General features: G+C 37.1%; 1 protein-coding gene across 2 annotated transcripts; it reads right to left on the bottom strand.

The window, feature by feature from the left end:
* Positions 1–1,726: 1,726 nt before the first annotated feature.
* On the bottom strand, positions 1,727–19,024 carry fgf24 (fibroblast growth factor 24). Of its 2 annotated transcripts, none has more exons than XM_016670883.1 (5): positions 14,663–19,024; positions 14,443–14,479; positions 11,195–11,363; positions 7,169–7,275; positions 1,727–3,347 (listed from the first exon to the last, which is right to left on the bottom strand). In XM_016670883.1, the coding sequence occupies exons 1-5, from the start codon at positions 14,692–14,694 to the stop codon at positions 3,069–3,071; spliced, it is 624 nt and encodes a 207-aa protein (XP_016526369.1). In that variant the 5' UTR covers positions 14,695–19,024; the 3' UTR covers positions 1,727–3,068. The 2 variants fall into 2 exon arrangements, with proteins under 2 accessions (XP_016526369.1, XP_007551044.1); XM_007550982.2 differs by having other exon boundaries at positions 11,186–11,363; positions 14,663–19,016.
* Positions 19,025–19,609: the final 585 nt, after the last annotated feature.

The following is a 19,609-nucleotide window of genomic DNA, read 5'->3' as shown; positions in this document are numbered from 1 at the left end:
TGTGGACACCGAGTATTTGTGTTCAAACACCAATTATACATTAATAGATTAATATTAGTACTGTAGAAACAAACATCCTTTGTCTACCTTAGTTTAGCCCTTGACGTTACATCAAACCAGTACCAAGGACAATAAGTGATGGCTCCGAGATTGGTTGGTTTGCAAACACTAGTCAGTAACAATCAGGTTACTTAGTAGTTACTTAGTAGTAACCTTGTCATTACTAGTTAGTAACCTGATCATTAGAATATCTGAAATCTGCTCTACAGAAAAACCCATGAATGAGTCGGTCTTTCATGATTGTGTCAAGTTCCACAGAAACATCTGCACATACTGAATCACGAACGGGTGTACTTGTTACTCTCTTGGCCCTACGATCATATAGCACCCGGATCTTATATTTATGTCAAAAATACCATTGCAACTGTTGCAGGGGGCCAAAAAAGCATCTCCTAATTGATTTAATCTGGTACACACATACCTAAAAACATATTTTAACAGGTTATTTGGCTGAAACAATGTCAAAGACAATCAATATTTTTATTTAATTCTGAAGTACGCCACCTGAAGCTAACGAGTGGCCCAGATTTGGTCACTCACTACAAACCTTTCTGGAAGCCCCCTCCTGCCGTTTTTATTATTATTATTTCTCACGCAAAGTACAAAAAAAAAACACGACATCCAGTCAAGTTTAAACCACATAAAGCATTCTTCAAAATCCCCCAGTCCTCTTACAGCAAACCCCTGAAGACAAAGAGTGTTCAGCGCGGATCCATTACGTTAATGGTGCATCACCGGGTCACACGTCGAGCACTCTGTTTCCACCTTTAAAAGCAGGTCAGACATTTGAAATCCCATGACAGAATGGGGAATCTCTGGATCTGCTGGAGGTGACTACCAGAGTGGAGTGAAGGAGGGGGGCCCTGATAAGATCGCAAGGAATTTAAACACGAGTATTTTTCCCCCTTCAAAGCCTCCATCTTTCAGTCTGACAGTAACTGTAAACATCATTCCTGCACACAGTATTATGAGATGTGCTACTCTGCATTCCTTTAGCACTTTAAAAAACATGCAAGACTCCAAAATAGTGTCAGTTTATACATTCAAAGGGCATAGCATTTACATCAAAGTTATAACTTACGTGCTCTTTGTCTAAGGAACTTTTCTCTCATCGCTTTTTCTTTTATTGCAAAAAATATCCTGTTTGTGTTTCATTCCACTATTTTTGTAATTTTAACAAAAACTAGACACTGAAGTACTGCTTTCTCATCCAATGATGACTTTTGCAGATGTAACCCTATTAACGTTGCAGTAAAATCACCAGATTTGTGAACTCTCAGAGGCCTTTGTGGTGATATAAAAAGCTCTGAGATGTTGCAATAGTTTTTTTTTAAAGAGATGACCTTAAAAGCAGTCCTCACACTCCTGAGTTTGTATATAAAAATGCATACCTTGGCAGTATGCGGAGAAGGGAATGTACGCTATGTTGAACCACCTTCTACCTGCAGCATTCATCTTTCAAAGACTGTCATATTCAATGGGTACATGGTCAAAAATATTCTGAAACTGAGACACATGAAGGTATTTCTGTAATAAACACAAACTTTTTTTTAAATACAGTCCTCATTTTATTAAAAGAGGCCAAATAAAACTCACATTTTATTTACAAAAGGAGACAATAAATATCTTAATAATAGTCATAAAATTATTTTTTTGCTTAGATTTGTTTAAAAAAAACATAAATGTGTCATGTTGTTAGTAGCAACTCATACAAAAAGACCTGCCAGGGGTCAGGTAAATACAAACTACTGGTGAAAAAACCTGGAGTTTGTTGTCGGTGAGAAGCAAAGTGTTTTCCCTTTTTATGATTCAGACATGAAATCTGGCCGAAAGGATTCTCTGAATCCTGTCAACTCAGTATTTGAGAAGAAGCTTTAATCATCAGATGGAGGTTTATAAAATAATGTAGGATAATGCACAGATTTCCTGTCTGTGGATGATTGGTATGCTTTCTTTTCCAAAAGCATCTTCAAGTGAGAGAAAGAAAAGAAGAAAAGCTGAGTTTAAGGTCAAAGTTGAGATTAACTGAACACAGACAATCAGACCAGGTAAAGATAAACAAAAGAGGTAGAGGAAGTCATTGTCAGCCCCAAAAAGCTGGCAAGCTCTCAGTTTAGGAATAAAAGGAATCCATATCTGAAACAGTTTTAACACATGTGACGAAGAGCTGATAGAAACAGACAAAAGGGATTAACAACCTTCCCCACGTGTGTTGAAGCTGGAAGACAGTGTGGAATTACGCTGTTTTTTCTGTTTGTACTGTTTCCTTTCAGTGTTTAAACAAGACTAAAATCACAACGGGTGTTGGACTCGTCAAAGCACGTTGCATTTCAGCTGAATCGCAGGCTGCATGGAAATGTCATGAAGATCTCACCGGGGACTGCGAGGTTTCAGCGCATTCCAGGAGCCACAAGTGACTTTTAGGGATGAAAGACATATGGAAAGAACGTAGCGGACAAGAGACTTGTAAAATATTGCACTCAAAGCTACACAGTTATCCCGGCAGCGTGGTGTCACCTGCCGCCTCTCTCCGTTTCATCTCCATGGTGTCTAATTCCAGTGGAAAGTATGGGATCCGCGTTGTCAGGGGCAACACAAACAAAAACCAACAGGTATTCCAATAAATCTCTAGTTGGCTGATTTTTATAACATTGCGTCAGCTCCTGCTTCAGCTCCCATTGTCAAAAAGAAAGTATGCCTTCAGCTTGCAGTTCAAACGTGGCTGAGGACAGCAGCGACACGAGTTCTCTCAGAGGTCCTTGAGTTTATCCAGTATAAATAACATGACAGAAACATTAGCACAATGACATCAACCCAGGAGAATCCAAGAGTCAGGAAATATTCAGTCATCCTGAAATACAAAAATAAAACATCTTTGACTTTTTGTTCCTTTAGTTTGTCTTTCTTTTACAGAAGCAGAGTCTTTAAGGTGATTCTTTTAAGAAGCTTGAGATTTTCAGTTTCTGTTTCCTCCTGTGAGGACATCTAGTGCTTTCCCAACGGTCCCGTCAGTTCCTCTTGGGGTTGGTTTTTAATCGCCGAGCCCTTCGTGTCCGCTTAGTTACTGTGGTGAAACGGAACTCCTCCAACGGGTCCACTCGACCTTTCGGCTGGCGCTTCATGAAGTGGACTTCCTGTTGCCTCTGCGTGGTGCGTGAGCCTTTCTTGGGCCGGCCCTTCCGGTTGAAGCCAAGGTACCATCCTTTGTACTTGGCTGACACAAGAGCCGTGTAGTTGTTCTCCAGGAATTCCTCGACAAAGACACACTCTTGCCTCCTTCCATCAGGCTGCAGAACAGAAAATGGACAACATCAATAACACAGAAACACCTAATCTTTTTCAGTTACGCCTATGTTAGCATCAGTGTGTTATTAACATTGTGAGCACAAAGTTAATCAGGTGAAGATGCGTGCTTTGCCAATGTTTATTCTTTATTTGGCATAAAATTTCTACTGATGTTTTTGGGTTGTGTTGAATCAATATTACTTCTCTCTATAAAATCGTGTTAAATGGTTAGCCATACTCGTTAGCTTTAGCTATAACTTATTTTATTCCTTGAGATTATATCAAATAGTTGTGACCGTTGCTACAATTTGACTGTATAACAGTTTTTCAACTGCTGTTCAGTCTAACACGTGTATTGTTAGCCTTTTAGGAAGAACATACTGTTATGGGGAAACTACTGGAGACAGACTCATGGAGTGGTGTAATGCCAGTCCATACCTCATGAGAAAAACACAATAATTATGTCAGATTTGAATAACCACTGCATGGCTTGCTAATTGAAAGTATTCTAATGGTATAGCTATTAGAAATAAAAGTGCTGATCCTTGTCTGTGCTCATCAGAAAAATAATGCTAGTCAGAATTGGAGCAAAATTTATTTTAACATCTAACATTAACAAAATATTATTATGTAAAGCTATTTTCTGGATTTTTATCTGATTTGAATTGAGAAAAACCTAAGTCATTTGTGTAAGTTTAAGAAAAATATATGAGGGCAATATCAGTGCTTTGGATTATCAAGAGCACAACAATATTCTATTTACCTTACGGTAGCTATATTCCTAAATTTGAAACAACCAGATGTGAAAATTAAACACTTTTCCATTATTGATCTGGCCAGTAATCACCAGACCAAACACTAAAAATACACTTCAAAACTAAAAACACATCTTTTTCCACCACTAAAGATTTCTAGAAAACAGGAATATGCTTTCATTTGAGTTAGGTAAAAAATCAGAGGAAATGCTTTGATGAAATAAGAGTAATATTCTATCTGTTGTTTTCTGTCATCTATCAAAAAATCTTCAGCTTGTTTTCATCCAATAGGGTTTCTTACATTAAATTATTGAGATTGCATAAAGTAAGTAAAAAAACTTTTTAAGGAGAACTCCAATCTGCTTAAATTGCTAACTGCTTGCCTTTCTTGATTGGTACATCTCTAAATATCACCGTGACAATTGATTAGGACCACTGATGACAAGGATCTTACTCTATATGTGCGTAAGTTTGAAGTAAAATGGAGTCATTTTGTGCTTTTGTCATCGTTTATTTTTATTACCACATTTATAATATAAAACACTAATTTTCAGTTTCCCCAAAATAGTAGCTGAAAGTAACTAACAGTTTAGTTGAAATGTCAACAACCATGTTTGCATCTGTGACTTTATTTCTGTCATTTGTTGGACAAATGTAAACCTCAGTTTTCTGAGGTTTTATTGGGCGTAATGCCATGGAATAGAAATTTGCCAGATGAACCTTAATTAAACTACATTTAAATTAGTTTTGACTATTTGACACAGATCCTGATAAATATTTAGTCAAACTTTATTTAAAAAAACAACTTCAAAATTTCCCTGAGAGTGCAAGAGCTTGCTCACAGTCAGGTTGTTACACACACACATTTGTTTTTGTGGAGATCCGTTACTGACGATATACCTACATGAAACTATCAGGCCATTTTAAAAAGCACAGCTTATGAACGTCAGAAATGCAAACACGAGAGGATTACAGACACAAAAATCACCTGGTAGACAGCAGATTGCAATATTACATAAGAATTACTGTATTTAACAATTTGATTTTTTTTGTTAATGTTGTTAAGAATCTATAAGTGACAGTTTAAAAGTTTGTGTTGGGAGGAGGAATTTAACTCAGAATATTTGGATGGTGGACTATGAGCATGAATTAATTCAGGTTAAACCTCTGAACAAGGTGGGCTTCATAGTGCAACATAAAAAAAAGCTGTTTTTTCACACTGATCAGAATTTCAACTGTAGTATTTTGCTCTAGAAAATAGGTCATTACACTGAGGCCTGAGTCAGTACAGCATGATACGGCTATCATTAGCATGTTAACATCCCAGGTAAGTTATTCTGATATTGAGACTTGACAAAAATGCAAAAATATATTAAATTTATATTCCAACTGTTGATCAGCTCTTAAAGCAGGTAATCTCATAATCAGAACAATCTAAAATCACTTTAAGCACATTAGTTGTCACATGCAAACAGTCAGCATCTTGAAAGCAATCTGTTATTAATGACATTTTTTTTATCTGAACAGTTTCCAAGAGAGATAAATATCTTCAAAATCAGTAAAGATTTTTAGTCATAGGTAATAGAAAGCCCAATAATCTGAGAACCTATTTAAAAGAAAAACATATTTGCTACAAGACACCTGAACATATTGTGATTTATTCTCTCCCTGGAAGAGAGTGAGAGAGAGCAAGACTTTAAGCAGATAATAGGAAGGATGGACTGAGTACAAGATGTTTATTTTTATCCTTTTGGGTTTTTCCAAGTTCTGTTATGAAACAGTCTGCAAGTCAATGTGTTAGCAGCCTTTCAGAAATGTCAGAGTTCAGGTCAGCTGCTTCTTTCTACAGGAAATACACAAAGATGACACTATTTTTGTAATGCTAACCATGCCAACCACTTCATAGTCACTATATTTTAATTTTTGAGATTAACAGTAAAACCCTGCTTTACATTGGCTCTGCTATCGAACAAGGAAGTGACTTCTCTTCTAGTCCCAATATAAATTATAAATAACGGCTCATGCCAGGGTTCTTCATCTTTTTATATTATAGGCCCCAAAGATAATTTGAAAAGTTGTGAAAAAAATAAGAATCAGAAATTGGACACATAATTCTGATCAGTGCATTTCTCCTAAATACTGGTAAATCCATTAGATTTACCAATATATTTTTATGGGCAATCCTATTCTATGCATAATGAAGGTTTTTATATAACTGTCAATCAATCAAGTTTATTTGTAGAGAACATTTCGGCAGCAAGGCCGTTCAAAGTGCTGTACATCACAAAATTATAGCTTCACTCCATGCTTATTTGTATTGAAAAGGTTTTAGAGTGAGTTAAAAATGTGTCATAAAATAAAATATTAGTTTAATGGAATAATGAAAATTGAGTAAAGATGATAACTTATGTCTTTTCAGGCAAAAACACTGGGTTCATAACAACCATTACTTCAGACAGTGGTGTGCATTCCAGCACATCCTGTAGTAAATGTGTAAATAAATCTAACTGTGAACACTCTGCTCATTACTATGAAAAAGCAGTTTATCCTACTTTCATTTTCTAAAAAAAAAAGAAAAACTCATCCCATTTACATCTATAGAAAAAGGGAGCTAAATATACAAGCAGTCTGACTTATTAATGGAACCAAACTATGTGTCTCTGAGGATGACAAACTTTTTCAACTATTTTTGCACATCTAAGTGGTTCTCTGCGGTCAGATGCAGTCATCTTACTCTTGTGGCCACCTGGTGTGACTAAGTGATAGAATTGCAACAAAATTCCTCTTAAGTGACCATTAGTCTCTCGATGCATTGTGATGATTGCAGTCAGTAATTGACTGATCGAGTGTCAAAGGAGTTGGCCGATTACGTAATGGAAGAATGGCTTTGAGTTATCAAAGAGGTTTTGTTCGGTTGAGCAGAAAACACAAGGAGAAAAACGATACGAGGTCCTACTAAATTCAAGAAGGATTAAAAGCTAGGTCTAAAATACAGGTTCGAATATTAAGGTTTTGCCAAATTAATCTTTTGAAAATATTCCAAAATAAATAAACTCAGTGATACTCACCCTTCCAACAATTTTGCCCTTGTCGTTCATGCAAATATAATGTTCACTTTCTTTTCCTTTTATTCGAACGTGACTTCCGAATGTTTCCGTCTCCACAACAAGAAGGGCTGGAAAAGAAAAGACACAGCAGACTTAGTAAGAGTCACTGAATTGTCTTCTAGCACAAACTTTCTTCCTATAAATTTCTTCTCGCAAGACAAAAAACACCTTTACATGCATTGTATGGTTTCCTTAAATGTAGCTTTCAAATACTGAGCGATTCAGTTAAAAATGCACAACAGGTAATTCTTTGTTTATTATAAAAAAGTCTCTAAGATTCCAAGCATTAGTAGGAATCTACTCTTGATATAAATACCAAAGCTATTTTAACCAAGTAGCTTTGGTAAAATTAATGACCAGTCAAACCAACAGGTCTCTGTCATGACTTGACATGGCAATAATGCGCTCTAAAGATGTATCCTGACGGCTCCTTTATTCTCCCGAGCCCCCGACACCCCGCTCCTGCTCCCATCCGACATGCTCACCCCTGCAAGGTCACCTTTGTCTCCGCTCGCCCTCAGACCAGCAAAGAAATCCGCCAAACGTTTGTGGAGCAGTTATGTGCCCCTCAGGATTAGGTTTCAAGTTCCCTTTAGTTTGTGCTCACTCAATCAAAAAGTTAAGATGATCCATTTGTTTAACACACAGGGCCATTCAGTAGCGCTCAAGGGAGCAGGGGAAGAATAGTGGAAGGGAATGGGATGGGCTTGGGGGCAGAAGTAACTCCCGCCCTAAAATCAAACCTTAAGAGAAAAGGTGGGAAGTAGGTGACCTCTCTGAAAAGTTTGGGAGGGGATAGCAATTCCCTCTCCTGTGGTACCACCTTGGTTTTACAATTAGATAGATTAGTTTGGATCTCTTGAGCTGCACTTAAGAAAAAGCAGAATCCAATCCGACCAGTTCACATATTTATAGAATAGTTTTCAACCTTTTCTTTCCTCTCCTTTTGCAAATTCAATGTCTGTAACCCAACCAAGCTTGTTAACCTAAGGTTTGGATTCTAAGCATATCAGTGAAAGTGTCATTATCATAATAAAATTGAAATAGTTTAGCTTTGTACTTGTATAGCACCTCATCAAGTCCAGAGGACCCCAAAGCGCTTCATACTACAGTCATTCACCCATTCCGAGCTATTGTATGGTAGCCCCTGCTGCCCTGGGCAGGTCTGACAGAGGTGAGGCTCCCATGCACCAGCGCCACTAGACTCTCTGTCCCCCACCAGCAGGCAAGGTGTGTAACTGTCTTGCCTAAGGACACAATGAGGCGGGTAGAGTGGGGATCGAACCATCAACCCCCCAACTGCGAGGCAAACTCCTATTACAATTACCATTTCCCCTTTTATAAACTTTATTGTCATCAGTACCACTAACTAAGTGTTACATAATTACAATCTTAATCCAAACATGTTTATAAGATGAGAGGAGCACATCAATTATTTGACCAAACAAAATTAAAGTTTGCACAGCTTAACAGTAAAGTATTAGTGCAGTTAAATATGGAGTCCCACAAGGTTCAGCCTTGGGACTTTAAACATTTTAATTTGTGTATGACATGTGTGGAACTACTAAAAACTGGAATAAAAGCAATCATTTCTGGAAACTAGAATCTATTTGATTTTACAAATGGTGTTTCAGTAGGAAGGGGACATCAAATTAGAATTCTAAGAGAAAAATGGATCATAAACATACACTGACAACCAGATGTGTATTTCTGTTTCTAAAATAAAACCATTCAAATATTTGGATGATGATTTCATAACAGCTAATCTCTTACTCAATTTGAAGTATCTTATTAAGCAAAAAATTATGACACATAATGTTGTATATAGTAATAAATATATTTTAAGGAGGATAGCCATCTGTAGTTTATTCTGTTGTGTTATAATCTGAGAAAGCTGAGTTATATGAGACGTTTCCTTTCTTTTCTTCTTTTTCCTGTTTGTTTAATCCCAATATTTTGTATTTTCTTTGTATTTTTCCTGATTTTGATTTTGTTACGTGAATACTGGTATATGTACATCATGAAGAAAACGCACCCAAAATACCCAAAATACATCTTTTAACATCCTCCCTTGGTAAGAGATTGCAAAACACAAGAAACTGCTTTTATTTTTATTTTTGAATAGCATTTTGAGTGCGGGTTTTGTTCCATTTTCCTAAGGATGTCAAGCTAAAATTAGATAAATTTGAGTGAAATCTGATCAAAACGTGAGAAACAAAAGCTGAGCAGACTGGATGGCTGTGAGTGAAAGAAAATATTAATCTCTGCTTTGCAACAATATGAAAAATGGTAGTTACAGCCATATGTTGACCTCAACAGATAGACGTCTGTCTAAAAAGTCAAACATAAATTTATTTTTGTGTTATGTTTTTATTCCACATTGCAGCATTTATCAATTAGATTTGTGTTTTTACATTACACTGCCCACTGTTAGAGGACAACAGACATCAGTTACAGATCTGGAAGATGTGTGTTTTGTTTTTTTTAAAGAAACACATATGATATACTATTACCTGTGATGGAATATAATTCTTGTACTTCAGATGTAGAGATATGAGATCTGAAGTCAAAGGTCTGCAACCAAGTTTGGTATGTCTGTTTTTTTTTTGTTTGTTTGTTTTGTTTTTCTTTTCTGGGCCTTTTGCCGCCAGACTACAATCTTTCAAAGTGAACATTACTAGTGAGTGCAAAGGAGTTCACAGGTGCCAGGTACTGCAGCTGGATGGGGAGGAGGTGGTGAGGGACGGGGAAGAGGGGGAGAGAATTGGCAAAGGCTCATGGGAAAAATTGGATCTGCTTCCACTCAAGCTCTAACAAGCAGTGAGGAAACTTCGCCTGCGCGCATCTGCAACTGAACACACTGACTCAGAGGCATTCAAGACCGGCAATTTTGGAGCTGTGAGTCAGCTGTTATGAGAAAAAAATATCTGCAGGGAAGCGCGGCACAGGCTACATCAAAGAGTGCTTTACTGACCATCAATTTAGCCATCCGCCATATTTGATCTGCAGTAATGAAAAAGCATGTGCAGAGCTAAGTGGTGAGATTTAAGGCAGATAATTCATTTCAGACCAAAATCCTCCAGCGGCATTTTTTTTTTTGTGGTTGTTATGTTTAAATGCTTAACATTTTCAAGTATAAAAGATCTATCAGCTCTATTGCTTAAATAACCAATACTCAACCTTCACCTTAAAGAGGCAAAGAGTAACTTTTCCTCATGAAAGAAATATCACATTCACCAAAACATTGATGGAAAAAAATGAACAAAGATCAACACCTTCTTTGTGAGATATCAAGAAAACAAACAACAGATATTTTCTAGAAATGCAACTAACCAACTTTTCTTGGTTTTATTTTAAGTTCAACCTGCCATTTTTTTTCAGGGTCAGTAACAGATAAAAGACAAAGTGTATGCTACATGTTCCTTTACAGAATGAGTGCTTTTGAATCCAACATGGTATGATGGCTTCATAAGATCATTAAGGTCTATGCATTAAAGCAAATTTCTTTAACCATTATCTGATTTTTTCTGTTAAACTTCAGGAGGTGAATCAAGTAGAGGCTGTTTATTGATGAACATATAGACTGAAAATGATGGATGTTAGTTTAGATTAATTTAATAAAACATTAAGAGAAAAATTAAGACATTTTCAGCATAGATCTGCTAGTCACTGGTCAGAGCCAAGATCTGTCTGACTGATTTGGTGCAGCTTCGATATTTGGCATCACAGAGATCCTCAGAAACGTTTGTAGTTTCGGCAGTTTTTCATCCATCCTCATTCACTAATGTCTGTCTTCCAAAACCAACTCCTCCTGCACTAGGCAAACAGAAAACCACCTCAGAAGAATGAAGAGCAAACAGCCTAAAGGGTCGGAGTTAAGAAGGAGTTTCTAGAAGCACCAAAACTTTTATTTTTGCTGGATTTGCGATCTCAGACTAGCTAAAGTGTCAAGTGAGATGCACAGAAATTCTCCCATACCATACTTGCCCCCATCATCTCCATTGGCGTTGATTTTCTTCCCCAGGATCTGGACATGTTTCCCCGTGGTCCTGCTGTAGAGCTGGTAGATCCGGACCTGCTTTCGGCTCAGGTCGTCCGGGTTCCTCGTGTGGTTTTCAATGTAAAACCTGAAATCGGCAGTGCTCTGCTGCGATTCCTGCACAAGAGGAAATGTACAATGAGACTGTCAAAACACAGGTGTTGATAGTAATATGTGATGTTGGTTTTATGGGCTCTATGTCAAAAGAAAAGTGCTGTAGGGTGTAAAAACCAAGATAACAACATAGAAATTTGTAGCTGCAGAGATTTATTGTTTCTTCCCTTTAAGGTGGCACATTTTATATGCACTGCATTTACAAAAGCTAACTACGTTAGCACACGCACTAATGGAGAGTATGTTTGAGTAAAACTCCAACAGAACAAGTGCAAAGCCTGCAGAGAAGCCTTGTTTGTGAGCACTGGGGCACAGTATATAGTGTGCCTCAGGCAGTATTGAGAAACCTGTACTTCATTTCCACAAGCAACCAAGCCACTAGCAATTATACACCTGAAGCATCCAGACCTGTTGCACTATCATCAAACAAATATCTGCCTGTAGGCCAAATAGGGTCCATAAATTAGAAAATGCAGCAGGCAGAGGACATGAGCAAGGAAGAAAGAAGCACCTTAAACCACAAAGACTCTCTTGTTGGATATTTTTTTTAAATCAAATTGCAAAAATCTCCCTTCTGCCTCTCACCATCTTGATGTTTCTGAGTTACCTAAGACCTGACATAAAGATGTGGAAAAATATTTGGCAGCATGTCAGAAAAGCAACTGTGACCCAACATGTGGAAGAGCGAGAGGAAACGTATACTTTCAGAAGCCCTGGAATCTCAGTTCACGCCGTGATCCCATCTTCCCAGCTGTATATGGTGTGGTAATTGCACAGTAATGGCTTTTTATGTGGCTGATCTCAGGTGGCTAATTATATACAGATTACATACTCAGAGTGCTTGTTGATTTAACTTCAGTCAATTGATGACATGCAGCAAAAACACAAGGGGAAACATTAACCTCCGGAGAACAAATCCTTTACATCAGACAGGAAACACAAACAACTTCTTCAAATCCAAATGCAAACTTGTTTAGGCTCCTGATGTCCTTCATCCTCATTCAGATGTTTTCTTATCTCTAAAATGCCTCGTTTAAGCTTTGACATACACATTCTGCCACAAATAAAGCCTCAAGAACAACCATTCTTAAAACTTAAAAAACAACATATTTGAGAGTGTAATATTGATTTTGACAAATATAAAAACTGCTTCTTACACCGACCATTATCTTCTGTGTTTTAATTTCTTTGAAATCACTTGGATACAAAAAACAATTGGACAGAATGTGACAACAACAGCCTCAACAAGAAAAACCCAAACCCTACCCTGCTCTAAAGATTCACATTTTGCAGAGTAAAGCACATGTTTGGACTTGGACCGAAACAATAAATCTGGATATAAATATATATGTTTCCAAACAGAAAGTCATGCTTTGCTGCTTTCTCTCAGCATGTCGGTAAAACTGCAACAGCCACAACGGCTAGACAAATGAGGGGAGAAGGTGTCACTGCTGCAACAGCCGAAGATGTTGCATTCCAATTTCGACTGAGACATGTTTCCAACTGCAAGCACTTCATGCCAAACTCTCCACAAATATGTTCAAAGCTGTTCATCAGCGTGATCTGTTGTCAAACATGAACCTCAAAGCTGAGGAGTGAAAAAAGAGCTACCACACAACAAAACATAGCTTCGCTGAGCTGCTGAGGGATTTATCCCAAATCTTCCCCTCTCTAAACAAATACAAAGGTGTGCTCGGTAGACAGTTGGATTTCATCTCAATGGAGAGGCAAGCCTAAGCACATGGTTGAGGTGAATGCTTGCGACAATAGTTTTTATCACACCGTCTCCTTCCTGCAAAGACGCAGCATGAAAACGGATATTGTCTCTACATCAAAAAGTCTGGCCGTGGCCTTCACAGAGGAAGCTCAGTTGTTGCATCCATCTAAGATATGCAATGCTATCTACAGAACACACACACACACACACACACACACCTACACACACACACACGCAAACACAAGCAGGCAGGCAGGTACTGAAGCGCACTCTCATGCTGGTGATACCCTCACTTCCAACTGCAGTTCATTTCCTATGTTTTCCTTCATAAAATCATAAACATCAGTTTGACCAGAAATATTTATGAGCTACAGGAAGATACTTAGAGATGAACAATGAGAATTATCTTTTGCCTTTTTCTAATATCAAAAAATAACAAGAGTGCACATTATTTTTATCCATGATTCAATATGTTTAAAGCAATAAAAAACATGTTATCCTGTTAGAACCCAAAAATGAGTCAAATTGTGCATGAGTTCACCAGAAATTGTTTCTTTATGAGAATACCCAAATTTGAACATGCAATAAAACAATCTGGAGGAAAAAAAAAATCTAGACCTAAAACGGGCAAGAATTTTTTTCATCAAATATTTGCTGCGTTTTTTATTTGATACTTTGTTAAATTTGTGTTTTTATTAGTTCCACGCTATTTCTTTTATTTAATAAATTTAGTATCTTTAAAACGAGAAAAGCATGGATTTTTATTTAAAACAATCAAAAACGACACACAATGAACTGATAAACAGTTTAATACGGGAAAGGTGGGGTGGGGGGAAAGGGGCTGCGGCTGAGTCAAAGCCAACGCAGTCAATTAGCTGAGTGGATGTCTGCAAATCGTTATGGTTCAAAGTAAGACGAAACTAGTAAAAACAAGGCAACAAACGCCAAACGAGTCATCTGTTCAAACTGCAAATTTCAACCCCAGGCACCTACATGTTTACAACCCAGCTGTTGCTGTGAATTAGTGAAAAATGCTACTTGAATCCTCAACTGCAAAACTGCAAACAAGAACGTTAAATATTTACGACTTTTATAATTAAACCTATTATAAAAGGCTCGCTTTTGTGATTTTTAATGCAAACAGATTACATTCAGTCAAGTTATTGATATATACTAACTTAATAAAAATGTTTTTTTTTGTTTGTTTTTTTTTTCCCACATCTGTGTTGATTCTAGTTTGTAGCGTTTTATATTATAGTAAACGCCCTGAAAACAGCACATGGCCATTCTTCTATCATGACTCATATAAAAAAAAAGCTGCACATGAACATGCAAAAAAAGAATATAAGAGCAGAGTAAACGTACCTGCAGCTGGAAGTAGAAAACCAGAAAGTGTAAACACCTAGGAGGAGAGAAGGGGGAGTGAATCACACGGGCAATTACATGGAAAATAAACGCAGCCTACCTGGATGACAGCAATGCACAAATATGAAGTTTTTGGCGACTTCTATTGGTAAGAATGCATGAGTTTATGTGTAAAAAAAAAATAAAAAAGCAAAAGCAAAGAGAGATGTGGAGCGCTTACAGGTAGAGGAACCTCGAAGGCAGCACGGACATCTTGGCTTTCAGAAAGACGGCTCAAATACACCTGCTTCCACACTCTGAACCCCGGGAAAGGTTGGCGCGATCGCCTCCTTCTCTGTCTCTCTCTGACTTTCGCTCCGCTGCGCGTCTTTTTACGCACACAACTCCGGCGGTAAGCAGGAGACTGAATCCCAATGTAAGGATATATGCAGCAGGAAAGGCACGGAGTACAACATTGGGCGCTTCCTTGTTGGGGGAACTATCCCAAAGATTAACTTCTCAGATCAGGTCCTCGGAGTATCAAAAGTTCACCTTAAACTGGAGCCAAGCTGCGACGTCTCAAAAAATTCCCCTTACTTAAAAAATATCCTTTGAGCTTCTGCTCCTCCAGAGATCACAGGCTCTTCATCTTGGTCCGTACCTGTGGGGGATTTCTACACCTTGCAAGGCACATTTTATTCTAACAATGTAGGAATGTTAGAAAAAAAAATCAAATAAAGCGGTCCTCAAAAGACAAGTCAAGCAGATAAACTTATCCAGGTGAAATTAAAATGAAAAAATATCGCAGTGACAGTAAAAGTCGTAGATCCCTGGAGAGGCTGATGAAAGCGCAGCGCTGCCTGCCTGCCTGTCAGCGGTGTTTGTGCGTCTGCGGCTGGAGATTTGGGCACAGAGAGGCTTTTTTGTTGTTGGTGGGTGGAAACATGTCAGCGGTTTGCACCTGATAGGGTAATCGCAGAGAGACCATCAGCTTTAGAGATTTTTTTTTTTTTCTCCTGGTGGGCAAAACGCAAGGAGATGGTTTTACTTTTTTTTTTTTTTTAAGTAGGATCTTTTTTCCTTAAAACTTTTAAAAAAGAAGAAATTAGACCTTAATAAAGACAACACTGCGTGATAATCTAATTTAAAGAAGATGAGTTTTAAGTCACTTAATTATGCAAATTGTGTACTTTTTTAAAAAGTAATTAATGGGTATGAATATAACTCCCTTTATTTCTGACACCAGCAGTAGTTTTAATTAACTTGATTGTTGAGGTGCCTTTGTTCTTCCAGGAACAGAAACTTGTCCTGTCTCTCCTTTCTGTGCGCTTTTAAATCAGTGTGGGTTTGTGGATTGGACCTGCTCCGCCAGACACCATTCAAATGCATTTTTTTTTTCGCTCTTCAATTATGTGCCATAACTTAACCGGCATTTAAATAAAAGGGAGGTGCGAATGTGTTTACGAGTGCTACAGAGCTGGCAGCGTTGAAGTGAGGCTGCAATTTAAACAAAAAAGAGAGAGAGAGAGAGAGAGAGAGAGAGAGAGAGAGAAACAACGGTGTGGTTCGGTTTTATTGTCCCATTAAAACTGGATCCTCGGGATTCCTTAAGCATTGACATTTAAAATGATTCTAAATGATTACACATACTTCCCATGCGTGGGGATTTCAAAGGGTCTTCTGCTGGTTTGGTGGGAAATTAAGAGAGAAGCACCAGCTATTGATTTACATGACATGCTAAAAAAATACATTACAAAAACTTGAAAAAATGAATGAATATTACTGATAAAGTCAAGCTGAGATGATAAAATGAATCTGATTTTTCTTTTCTCTGCAGGTAAGTGTGATCCTCTCTGCAATGCACTGTAATAATCCTTGTAACACAACTGAACACAGCTAATTTAGTCTCTCTGTCCCTAGGAGGGAACCACAGAAAGTGCAGTAAATAGTAATTATTCAAAAAGTTATTTGAATGATGGTTGCACAAATGTGAGGTTGTTAGTGTTTGATCAAATCCAGCTTACATTAGTTGCTGCTCACCGCTCACAAAGGTTTCTCTGCATATAAAAAATACACCTGAGGAGTGATTTACATGCAGGATGATTAGAAGCAATCAGCAGAGGGTCTGAATCACTAGTCATCTCTTCAATGCATGTTTGGGACAAATTTCTCCAACCACAACTGAAGAATAACACAGAGAACAGCGGAAGGTATTTGAGGTGCTTACATGTGAGTCAGAGGAAGGAGAAGAGTGACCCAGATGCGGGGGGAAAATGATTTCCCTCCTGGTAAAAATTCCTTAAAATAAAAATATATTTTCTTTTAGCACAATCTCACACTAAAATGATAATAATTAAACTTATTGGTACCCCTGCTGTTTAATCTATGCCCTTTTTGAGACGGAACAGCAATTTGCAATTCTAAGAATTCTTAGAATTGTAATTCTAAAGTATGCCTTGGCTATAATATTTTGTAGGATGCTATATCAAGTGGTATGCGTGTCCGGTCTTATTAATCATATATTTAGCCAGTTAAAATTAGTCTAACAGGCCTTAAAAAGAGGCCCAAAGAGAAGTATTGGGAGAGGCTTCTCTCATTACATTACATTATACTTTAGCAACATTTAGCAATAGTAACACAATTGCATAGTTTCTTAATTTTAATCTGAATAATTGGAAATGTTAAATATTCCTGTTTATGTAATCTTTCTAGATTGTCCAGAGTCCTTATAATCTCTATGCTGTGCAGTTCAGCCCAATGGTTTTCTCCAGGATTTCTGTGAACTCAGACGGGGATGCAGGAAGGTTGATTTGTGTGTCTGTTTAATCGTCTCAGTATTAATCTGTCCTCCTGTATTAGACCCTCCTAAAAGGTCCAGTGATGATCTATTTACATTTTTCTGGTAGTCTAACAAGGTTTTCAGTGGTTTTTGAAAAAGAAACATCCACACCACCACAGATCCTCCACTGTATTTAAATCACGTGACAGCAGGTATCAGGTGCTTTTGCACATATTTATCCTTTGTTTTGTCCCAGATATTCCAGATACTCTCATCTGACCAAACCATCCAGTTACAGTAAAAATCTGAACAATGTTTGATATTGTAGGACTTAAAGGGATTTTTTGGGCATCACTCCCCAACAACCAGTTGGCATTTACAGTTGTCATGGAAACCTTATGCCACTATGATGCCACTCTTATTTTTTAGCCTTCTGGCCAGTGGCTGAAAAAATTGTCTCTGCATCATGTCATACTTGTATCAACTTTATAGAAAGTTCTGGGTTACTATTAAGAAGTTCCAAGAAATAAATAATTATTTTAAAAAACCTAATGCATTAAAAAGATGCTTGAGTTACATTTATTTTAGAGGGTTGTTTATTGGTACCAATAACTGTGCTTCTTTGTATTTTTTTTTTTTTTTTACTGCTAAATTCTCAGATACTCAGATGAAACATCAACTTATTTTTTCAGTGTAGAACTATGCTACTGCCAAAATAGATCCATGTATTTTGTGGCTTTTTGCATAAGTTTCCTGATGGTGCCAATGTGAAGCTCAGAGGAGGAGAGAAGCATGATTTTTCCATTCTTTTTTAGACTTGCTTTTATCATTTTATCAGTCTTGGGAGATTGGGGAATAGCTACTGGATACAAGCCAAGTGTCTGATGGTTCTGGCATTCACTCCTCTGCTGTAATAGTTACTTTGGCAGCTGACCAATCAGGAGCCAGAGCTAGGGGTTTATTCCAAAGACATGAACTACGATTTAGAGAAAAAGAAGCAAAGTAAATACTTTTCTGACCTTCTTGCTGATCCTTATTTGATTCATTGGATTCCTGATCAAAACTTTACTTGTTTTTTGTCTTTTGCTGTTAGAATGTCTGAAAAAAACTGACTAGGCAAAGAGAGACTGAAGTTACAGACAAATTCAAAATACAGGTGTATCTTCATAAATTATATTATCAAAAAGTATATTTAATTAAATCATTTAATAAAAGATGTGAAATGTGTACATGGTATAGATTTATTGAATACAAACTGAGCTTTTTTAGTTTTCTGTTAATTGTGATGTGAAGGGAAATACAATATTCAGTTTCTCTGAAAGTTACATCAATTCTCTACCTCAAGCATCTTGGACTTTACCTCTTTACTCGTCCTCCAATCATTAGGGCATTGATTTCTGAATGAAATGAAAAATGTTCCTCTATCTGAAAAGAGGACTTTGGACACTTCTACGTGTAATGGCTCTCAAAGCTTCGACTGCAGTCCATAAATCTCCTCCAAATGCATCGGCGCACCGATACATTTGGAGGAGATTTATGGGCTTTGCTTCATGATCCTTTCAAATGTGCAATTATCCTCTTTGCATATGCCACATTTTATTTTTTCCCACTCTATTCTTTCCTTAATATGCTTGAATAAATTTTGCTGTCTTTGGCAGTGACCTTTTGTGGCTTATGTTTCTTATGGAGGTTGCCAATGGCTGCCTGGTGGACAAGTCACTAACATGGATTTAAACAGCATTTCTATGTTAGAATTTATTTTATTTTTCATTTTAAATATTCACGTTTATGAGAAACTGAATTTTAGATTTTTAACTACAGAACAATCGAAATTAACAGAAGTAATGTTTTAAAACTATTACCTGGGGTGCAATAAATGTATTAAATTCAGATTCTTAGATTTAATTTGATTTCTGAATACAGAAATCGAATTCTGAATACAGAATTTAATAGATTTATGAATTTATTTATTCATAAATCTATGAATAGATTAATAGATTTATTCATAGAAATAAATCTATGAATCTATGAAATCCATACTTTGAATTATTTTACAGACCCATAATTCAAATTGATAGAATCAGTCATGTCATTTTGAATTCTTTGTTGCCACACATAAACAATAAGTTATAGTTCTTTGATCAGAACATTCAAATTAACTTTACTGTACTAATAAAACTCAACTTTTGTTGAGGCCTCGGGAAATGGGTCTTATTTGGAAGAAATGACCCTTTAAATTTATTATATTTATTTTCACACTGCCAGTTTGGAAACAAACCTGCTTGCAGAGTTTAATTGAAGCAGAGGGAAAAGAGGAAGATGAAGAAACCTGATAAATCAGGGAGAATCAATCAAATCCTGGATGGAGAAGCATAACAAGAAAGGGCTTTGTGAATGAGGAGCTGTTTC

Source organism: Poecilia formosa, unplaced genomic scaffold, assembly GCF_000485575.1.
Source record: "Poecilia formosa unplaced genomic scaffold, Poecilia_formosa-5.1.2 Scaffold39, whole genome shotgun sequence".
Lineage (NCBI taxonomy): Eukaryota > Metazoa > Chordata > Actinopteri > Cyprinodontiformes > Poeciliidae > Poecilia > Poecilia formosa.
Note: the sequence above shows the minus strand (reverse complement) of the source record. Positions and strands in the feature narration are given on the sequence as shown.